This window comes from Oreochromis aureus, linkage group 22, assembly GCF_013358895.1.
Source record: "Oreochromis aureus strain Israel breed Guangdong linkage group 22, ZZ_aureus, whole genome shotgun sequence".
Classification (NCBI taxonomy): domain Eukaryota; kingdom Metazoa; phylum Chordata; class Actinopteri; order Cichliformes; family Cichlidae; genus Oreochromis; species Oreochromis aureus.
The window spans coordinates 16814750-16824714 of NC_052962.1; the positions used below are offsets into that span (position 1 = coordinate 16814750).

At 42.4% G+C, this 9965-nt stretch overlaps 1 protein-coding gene across 1 annotated transcript; it reads right to left on the minus strand.

Moving 5' to 3' along the window:
* Positions 1-2428: 2428 nt before the first annotated feature.
* polr1f (RNA polymerase I subunit F) lies at positions 2429-6721 on the minus strand. Its single transcript, XM_031756915.2, has 4 exons — positions 6370-6721; positions 4958-5099; positions 4509-4717; positions 2429-3614 (listed from the first exon to the last, which is right to left on the minus strand). The coding sequence occupies exons 1-4, from the start codon at positions 6669-6671 to the stop codon at positions 3104-3106; spliced, it is 1164 nt and encodes a 387-aa protein (XP_031612775.1). The 5' UTR covers positions 6672-6721; the 3' UTR covers positions 2429-3103.
* Positions 6722-9965: the final 3244 nt, after the last annotated feature.

Below are 9965 nucleotides of genomic sequence, written 5' to 3' on the forward strand. Positions count from 1 at the left end.
TTTATTGTGTCTGTTGAGGAGATGATGGTTTATGTTGGTAACTGACATTTTTATGCTGAAATGTTTGTTTTTCTTTTTTTTTGTTAACCATTAGTGAAGTACAGTCTTGTGAGACAGAAAGTTTTCACGGGACTTTGTGCAGCCCTGTCAAAAAATAGGTCTGTCCTTACTGCTTGCATAGGAATTAAGAAGATAAGCAGCAGCGAGTGCAGCTAATCAAGTGCACTTTACTGATCACTAGCAAGTGGAAAACATTCAAGACAATTGCTAATCTGCCAAAGCGGACATCTCAGCAAATTCATCCCAACATCAGACCATGCGATGCTCAGAAAAATGACAAAAAAACAAAAAAGTAGAGCTACATCTCAGACTACAAATCTCAGTTAGCAAGTTAAAATTTAAAGTTTATGACAGCCTTCTTTGGAAGGCTTGCCAGAAGAAACATCTTCTCTATAAGAAGAACATGACATTGTGGCTTGGGTTTATAAAGGTGGATCTGAACAAACTACAGGACTACTGGAGCATCGTCCTTTTGGTCAGACGAGACCAAATAGACCTGGCAGTCACTCAGTCAACCATGAACTCCTCTGTGGACCAAAGTACTCAAGAATCAAACTTGAGACCATCTGTCTGACTAGTAAAGCAACAGGACGATGATTAAAAGTACAGCAATGGCTGAAAAAGAAAAGAATCAAGGTAAAAGTCCGGACCCTACAACAAAACTTAGATTTTGAGAGATCTCCATTTGGAGATGTTTGGCCAATAATGCACAGCGCCACATTTGGTGAACACCAAACGCCGAATACAGTATCAGCTATCAGGCACGGAGGTGGAGACGTGTTGATTTGGGCTTGTTTTGCAGTGACAGGACGTGGACAGTTATTGAGTCAATCGCAAACTCTTCTGTTTATTAAGTATTATTAACAAGAATAGTTAATAAAATTAAGCATTCTAGAGTCTAATGCGAGACCATCTGTCCGACAGCTAAAGCTCGAGCCAGTCTGGTTCATGCAACAGGACAATGTTCCCAAGCACAGCAGTGAATCTACAACAGAAGGACCGGGTCATTGCAGCACCTTGATTCTCCTCCTCCAACCTTAAGAGAGCTGTGCTTAAAACATCTCTGCAAACCTCAATAAAATTAAGCAACACTGTGTATTCCTCCATGATATCACAGACTGACAAAGTCATACAGAAAGCAGTTGAAGTTATTGCTGCCAAAGGTGGTTCTGTAAGCTGTTTAATCGTGGGATGTACTTAGTTTTTCACAGCACTGTACAGTCCTGCAAAAAGTTCCCTTTCAGATGACTGCAGATGTTACATTATTTCACAGTGTTAGGAAGGTTTCGTTTGCTATGGACAAATAAAGGCACAGCACTCCCTTCGTCTTATTTTGGCAGTGCAGGTAGTGCCCCCTTTTCTTTGTTTTGACCTAGAGACCCACCACCGGCTCACGGCCCACACCTTGAGAACCCTGGCTTTGGACAGAACAGGTGTTTCCAGTCTTAAAGTTAAGCATTGAGTTATCAGCTAACTGGCTGATGACCATTGCTTCAGAAATAGATGTAAATGTTTTCCCCACAGAGCCCTTGATAAATACTGACGCGCTCATATTTTATTCCAGTAAGTCTGAGGTTGCGTTAAAAAGCTGTTTATAACTGGATTCTTGGACCAAGTTCTTGAAGCTGATTTTATTTGGTAACAGACAGCTGAACCTTTAAAAGCTTATTTTGGGGGTTTTTTAAAATTGAAATATTTGGCAAGTTTTTCTTATTGTTTTGCTATTAGTGTATGATTGATAAACAGCTAAAAAAAATTCACAATGAAGTTTTGCTGTTGTTTCTTCTCAGACTGCATGCTTTGGATACAAGCAGCCCTTTTTTCTTTTTTAGTTCTTTTAACCATCGTGTGGTGACTAACAGCATTGAATGGCTCTCTGCAGTGTTCTATCTGTCCACCCAAAAAAGATGCACACACAGATGGTGCAGCTCATGCAGATGACAGAAAAGTAAGATCAGGTGTGACTGATGAAGATGAGCCAAGTTAATCGCACCCCCTTATCTCTCCTCTTAGGCAGCTTCCGATAAGCTCTCCAACTCTTAGCACCTAACAGCTAATTAGACTCCCCGCTGAAAAGCAGGGGGATTTCTCTCCCTCACTCTGTGTGTGTGTGTGTGTGGGGGGGAGTAAAGAAAACACTTAGCTCTTTAGTCTTATCTCTCAGCTTTTTATCACTCGACTCCCACTGGTCAAAGCAAAAGAGCTAGCTGCAAAATTTTCCACTGCAAACTGCAAAAATACAGGAATTTATGTCTCACTGAATCGAAGCGCTGTTCATGAGTGTGTTTGCAAAGCACAGGTGTGTCAAATTGTCACTGAAAAGTAGACATCATGACAAAATATCAAAATAAAGAACTCTTTAAAAGGGTGAGAATAATATATATTTTTTATTGTCAGCTAATTTCTGCTCTCAGTCAAAGAAAAATCCATGAAAAGACAAAAGTGAGTGACACAAAAGTAATATTTCATAGCTTCACTGTCACTGTGCCTGATTTATTTCCAGACCTTTCACTAATTACTGTGGATTTAAGTAAAACGTGCTCTCCTTGCTTTGCGGTCACACTCAGAACAATTTGTTTAAGAACTGTATGGAAGCACGAGCCAAAGTCTTGAACTGAGCTGGGCGGCATTAGTCGTTTGGCTTTTGTTTCTTAAATGCTGAACATGAGAAAACATATAAAAACAGCAGCATAGCAAAAGATGATCAAACCGTCTCTGCTGGTGAGTTTTCGCCTCTGGATTTTTGTCAGCCAGACTGATTGTAAGCAGCAGTTTGGCTCCACCATGTGGCGAAGGCTGGAACTACAATCCAGTGAGGAATCTTTGTCAAGCCGGCTCCTGATCTCTCATTTCCATGTTCTCTTGCATGTCCGACATTCTGTTTATGAAGGCGAGAAGGAGCCAACGTTGGGATGACAATCAGGCTCTTTCATGGTTAAGGCACAGGTCAGAATATTCCTCCAGGGCCATCGCTATCACTAACACACTCAGTATGTCCTTGATTATTCCAAATGTTTCACTTAATTTGTAAAGATACCATTTTTTAGGCATGCTGCTCTATTTTGACTTTTCTCTTTTTCTTTGGTTTTAACGGGTCGGGATCTTCACTAAAAGATGATGTCACATCGTGTCCCGATTCACGTTTCCTTTTCTTGCTTGGCTTGTCACTTACGTAACTGCTGGAGTCGCTCCCGTGGACCGCCACGTGAGAGACATCCATCTCCTCCTCCTCTTCTTTTATACGTTTTTCCTTCTTCTTTTTCTTCTTCTTTTTGTTCTCTCCGGCTTCATTGCCGTTTACCTCATCCCTTATCCCATTCGGCTCTGGTGTTACACCGTTGTCCAGCTGGCATGCAGATATGGTTGGTATCTCCTCTTCTATCTCCTCTTCTTTGACTTTCTTTTTTTTCTTTTTCTTCTTCGGGGTTTCTTCAGAAGCATCCTGGGTGGGTTCTGGGTCCTCCTCGCCTGCAGGCACACTGGTTTCTGTGCCCTCCTCGCCTGCAGGCACACTGGTTTCTGTGCCCTCACACATGGCCAGCAGCTCCTGCACCCTGAGGCACACAAAGACAAAAACAATCAATACAGGAGGGATATGCACACAGAACATCTAAAACCTGTTTCACCTATAAAGTTAGACTTCTTCATTTTCATCTTCAGTGATGTAGCGACTCCTAAAGGGAGCATAACATCTCTAGCATCCTCCTCTGAGGTCTTCCTATTTTCCTCCTCTCAGGCAGCTCCATCTTCAGCATCCTTTGTCCCATATATCCAGCATCCCTCCTCTGCACATGTACCGCTCAACCTGAGCTGTCCCTCTGATTTTCTCATTTCTAATCCTGTCCATTCTGGGCACTTCCAGTGAAAATCTTAACATTTCGAACTCAGCCTCCTCTCTTTTCGTCAGCGCCACCATCTCAGAGCCATACATCAGAGCAGGTCATCTTATAAACCTTCCTTTTCACTCTTGCTTCTTTCCTTCTGTCATAAATCAGCCCCAACACTCGTCTCCATCCTGCCTGCGCTCTCTTCCTATAACGTTAGATTCAATTTTAAACTTGTTTTTATCTTGTAGATGATTGAGAATTTGAATTGTTGTTACTCTCTTTATCTCCACAGTCCAGATGAAATATGATTCAGAGACAATTTTGTTGTACATTTGGATTTTGTTGACTAAATGCCTTGTTCAGTACATGTAGTCATACATTGCTCAGCCGGGCTGAAGACACAAGTGTACAATCGTGCTGTTTAACGTCGTTTTGACTTTTTCTCCTCCCATACCAGCGCTGATGTGAAGGTCTGAGTTGCTCGCCTATCGTTCAGGAGAATACTGCAGCGGCTACTGGTGTGATGATGCTACCGGCAGTGCACAAAGTGACGAGTACACTGGGGCCTTTAGTTTTGCCCCGAAGCTACTAAAATCACCATCACTGATACTGCACACTTGCCTGGTCTTGTCCAGTCGTCCTCTGATCAGCAGCACCCCAACAGTGTCGGCGTCGAGCGCCGTCACATCAAACTCCACCTCTGATCCGATCCTCGGCCCCGCGTCTCTCCATGTTTCCACAGAAACCAGATTCGGTCTGGGAATGCTGGCATTGAAGCAGCCGTGCACCAAGCAGCCTACGTGGCTTATTCCCAGTTTATTTACCTTACCCTACAAACAGACGAATACGTGATACACGCTGTTAGTTATTGTATTTTATCAGAGGCACTTTATCACTCCCACAAAATACAGGTACGCCTCAGAGCCCCAGGTTTTAATATGTCACTTGTTTGAATATTACAACAATAGTAAACACTGAAAAGTGCAGGTCTCACTTAACAGACACTATATGTCAGGTAAAGTCCCGTCAGCTTCTCCGCTTCTACTAAATAATGTGAATGTAAATCTCACCCGTAGTTTTTGTCCTTTTTGCGGCTGAAAAACAATAAAGCTGGCTTCCACGTCCACGTGGATGTAGCCGCTGTCGTCATAAATGTCTCCGAGGTGTCTCACTATCCTGATGTCGTCGTAGGCTAAGGGGACTCCGTTCAGACTGAAAGACACAACAGTAACGAGGTCATCTTGTGCATTAACAGTTTATTTAAACCGAAAAACCTTTTTGCGTTACCATTACTGGTTTGAATGCTTCACCGAGGCCACGCTCAGTGATTCATGCATAAAATACATTTTGCAGACAATCACACATTGTTTGTACTTTTACCTCTGCAGAGCACCACAGTGGATTCTAAAACAAACCATTAAGATGTGATTCAAGTTCAGATTATAAACTTTAACTCGGAGGGGTTTAACAAAATAACTACATTAACTGTTTAATCCTCAATTTTCAGAGGCTCACAAGTAACGGGACAGTTCAGTAACACTGAGTAACAGGTGTTTGTTTTTAGCCAGGAGAGGCCTGCTCTCTCTGTTAAACAATAAATTAAGCAGATAAAGGAGAAAGGATCTGGAGAATAAAGAATTTTAAACTTGTATTTTGTAGCTGTTCCCTGGAATTATCATTATGTGGCCCAAAGAGATATCAGTGCACACAAAGATGATCTTCATCAGGCTGAGAAACCAAAGTAAAGCTATAAGAGAGAGCAAAATCATCTGTCAACCCGGTGGAGGAAGTGTTAAAGCATGAGCATGCATGGCTGCCTGTGGAGCTGCATCGCTGGTGTTTATAGATGATGTGACAGCAGGACGACCTGGGGATCGTCTCTGCTCAGATTCAGACAAATGCTGCAAAACTAATCAGCCAGTGCTTTACAGTGCAAATGGACAATGACCCGAAGCACACTGCAAATCCCCAAGGGTTTCCCGAAGGAAAGAGCAGAGATAATCGTCAATGGCCAAGTAAGTTACCTGATCTCTACCAAATACAGCAGGTTTTCAGTTACTGAACTAACAACTGAATGCAGTTATTGCCCACAAATAAGCAGCAACTGGTGGCTGCAGTAAAGACCTGCTAGAGCTTCTCAAAGGAAGAAACCGCAGTTGGTGATGTGATGTTCATGACTTTTAGACTTTAGGCACTCATTGACTGTAAGGGATTTAAAAACACATTTAAACTGAGTTAGATTATGTGTCTATGGTTGTATTTTCCGGACAAACAATGCACTGATTTTGTTAAAGTCCCTGAATTAAAGCTGAAAGTCTGCGTTTCATGCGTAGCTACTAGGTTCATGAACTTTTACAACACACGAGACGGCTAGAAGACATCCCAGCTCGTGTGCGTGTTTGCGTACGTGGGAAAGTGGACTGTCCGGCTGAAAATGCTTTATTGACTGGATAAAATCGTCGGCGGGGAAAAAAAGAAGCACCTTTGAGAGAACTTGAGCAGCTCGGCCTCCAGCTCCTCCTTTATCCCCGTCTTCTTCTTGTTCAGATACACGGGCGGCAGGGCGATGTGTCTCCGGTGGGTGTTCATGACCAGACACGAGTACGGCGCTGACAACAGCTCGGAGGCAGCGGCGAACGACGGTATCGATAACGGGAGGGCGGCAGCAGTCTTTACCGGTGCTGGGGTCTCTTGGGCCGCCTGGTCCGGGACGGACGCGTCGGGAGTTTCACCGGACATTCTCACATGTTTTGGGTTGTCTTCACCATGCTCCAAATTCGCCATGCTGCGTAGAAAGACCGGAAGACAAACAAGAGGTGACTTCCGCTTTGCATTTGTTATTGTTGCCCCCTGCTGGTGAAGAAGAGAAGCGCACCCCACAAACTTCATACTGCAAGCTTCTTTCATAGTTTATTTTAGATCCCATTCACTATCTTTACGTAATGATTGTCAAAAAGTATTGTGTTTAATAGTTTTTTAGACACAGAAATATTCTAAAAACCTTGAAATAATTAGAAAATATGAAGAATTGTATAACTTACCGCCCCTTTTGTCTGCAGAGCACAGACTGAATCATCATCAAAACACTTTTACACTCTTTAACGATGATAAATGAGTGACTGCAGACTTAATGGCTGTTCATGGCTAGTCTGTGTGCAGTAATGCTTTAATGTTTCCTGGCATAACATGTTAATGGATTTAAATATTGCATGTGGCCAAACTGTCTGTTAGTTTAAATAATGAATGTCCTGTGTAACATGGTGAACTTATTCTGAGTGGCTATTTCATTTTCACATTTTAAATTTGTAAATTAAATTTAGCCCTGCAAAGTAACTGCAGCCACAGATAAATATGTTTCATCTGAGCAAGCACCTGGTGGCAGTGGGAAGGAAGAACTCCTCTTTAACAGGAAGAAACCTCCTGCAGAAGTAGGCTCAGGCATTCGCCAGCATCACTTTTAGCTTTAGACAAAATTTTAGCAAATTAAAATGAGCACCATGCGGCTTTGCTGTTGTAAGTAGCTGTTATGATGCTTACGTAAGTTACCTGATGCCCTTTGTTATGTAATCTACAAGTTCGGCCCTGATAGGCCTGGCAGGCATGCTGTTAGGGAGCTCGTGTGGTAGGAGGTGATCATTGATTCTGTATCCCATTCTCACCCGCAGAGCCACATTAAGATCATTAGGGTGACCTGAGGTGTCAATTAGTGCAACTAGTGCAGCGTGTCCAGCCATACACACAGGCATACACTGAAAATATCCTGACACATGCACAGATGTATCTAGTGTTACTGTTTTCTGACAGGGCAGCACCGCAGGAGGTCACATGATTCAGCGTTTCTCTCTCTTTATCACACACACTCTAACAGGAATCGCAGACCTGGTGCTCTGTTAGGAGCCATGGCCCTTTCCTGTCTGTTGTCACGGTGATAAATAGTGCATGGTTTCTTAGCTCCCTGTGGCTTCTGCTGCTGTGGGCCCCAGTCAGCACACAAACATGCATAAATGCACACAGATGCACACACATCTCTGTTTGGAGCTGGAGTTGGCGAACACTGTAATGAGGTGCTGAGCAGCAATGATGTTGTCAGAGCTTATCTTCATAAGAGGTCACAGCTGTGTCTGTGTGCAAGCATCTGTGTGGAGGAAACAGGTTTTTATTGCTCTTCCTCCTTTGTGAAGCATTTTAAGCTTGCAGGTCTGACGGGTGCTATGAAACTGATTTACTTTGTCACTTAACTTTACGACAAGTGTGGGAACCCTGAACAGCATCATCATTGCCTTAAACTGTGGTCTCATAAGAATGCAGTGGCTTTCTGAATTGATGATGCTATGAAGGACTGGAACTGCCAAAATCTAAAATTCAACCCAACAAATATATTATTGTCATTATAACCATCAACATGGATTTTGATCATTTTTATCACTTTCTTTGTATTTAATTCAGTCTCTATTAATTCTCCTGTTATGCATTTTCCTATATAACTTCCCTTGTTATTTACTGATTTTTTCATTATTTAATAGCTTAGTTATAAAAGAACCATACTGGATAAAGAAATTAAAAATGTTAAATTAAAAAATAGAGATAGGTAAGTTACAGGAAATATATTGGGGACAAATGTGGTAGAGGAAATAATGCATAAGTACATAGTTTGTAAATGACTCAGTGAATAAAATGGCACATAAAATAAAAGAAGAAGTATAAGGCATGAGTGGACAAGCAAAAATAGATAACTGCTGGATGGTATTACACAGGGATTACATGAGGATGTGGGATCTATGGGTTCTTTGACAACCAGCATCTAGACGAACATCAAACTTGAACTTCAGTGCTCCAACATCCACAAGATGCAACTGCTATTGCAATGAGTGACTGATGAGGTACAACACAAAAAATAAGGGCACATTATGTCAGAGGAATGTCATCATCTCCACACTTTCTGGGTATCAAGCCCCCCAAAACAACTGGTACTTTGAATGCAAGAACAGCTGACCTGGAAGAGAATATCATGGCTTTGGTTTCACCCCAAGTCCAGCTCCCTGAGACTTTACTCTAAGCAGAAGGAAGGAGGCAGAAGAGCACAGAGTTTCAGAAAAACTATCCAGGATAGTGAATAAATATCCAGGCATTCAGGCAGCAGTATTCCCAGAAAGAAGAGGAGCAAGAAGAGGAACCATCATGGAAGGACAGGCCCCTGCACGGCATGTGCCATTGTCAGTTATAGAGAAATTCTAAGCACAGGATTGATAGAGGCTGACCAAAGATGACCAAGCTAAGATCCTGTGGGACTTCCAGATACAGACAGACAAACTGGTGATGGCTAACCAACCGGACATAGTAGTGGTGGACAAGCAGAGCAAGACGGCTGTATACCGAGTGATAGCAATTAGGAAGAAGGATCACGAGAAGCTCGAGAAGTACCAATGGCTGAGAGAGGAACTCGAGAAGATGTGGAGGGTGAAAGTAACAGTGATCCCAGTGGTAATCGGATTACTCGGTGCAGTGACTCCCTGAACAGGGCGAGTAGCTCCAGCAGATCCCAGGAACAACACCCAAGATCTGTGTACAGAAGAGCACAGTCCTAGAAACAGCAAAGATACTGCGCAGGACCCTCAAGCTCCCAGGTTCTGGTAGAGGACCCGAGCTTGCAGACCGCCCACAAGGTGTGAGATGGTTGCTCTCTAATGTGTGTTTTGAAAAAAAAAAAACACCTGGATTTCGTTAATATGACTGAGTCATTTAAATACGGTTCTTCGTAGTGCGATTTTTCAGTGTGTTATTTTAACCTTTGGGTGTTACTATCACCTACAATGATGTAGTGTATTGATTAAAATGCTGAAATCTGGCTTACGAACTGAAAAGTAATTCCCATCACAATTTTACTTAAACCTCACATACTTCACAAACACAAACACACTTCCACAAACATGCATGTTCATGTACTATAAACACACAAACTGGCAACTATGTAAGTAAAAAAAGGCTAGTCTGCATAAACAGCGATCATAAAACCAGATTCATCTCAACATGTATTTAACAGAGCAACAGTAAAACAAAATGCAAGACTGTGCAATTCTT

Bases quoted from the DNA above. Each gene is read 5' to 3' on its own strand.
- polr1f (XM_031756915.2), bottom strand. From the start codon at position 6,671: ATGGCGAATTTGGAGCATGGTGAAGACAACCCAAAACATGTGAGAATG. The intron at 4,718-4,957 runs GTGAGATTTACA...GTCTGTTTGTAG, and splicing joins AAAAAGGACAAAAACTACGG to GGTAAGGTAAATAAACTGGG. The intron at 3,615-4,508 runs GCAAGTGTGCAG...TGTGTGCCTCAG, and splicing joins GGACGACTGGACAAGACCAG to GGTGCAGGAGCTGCTGGCCA.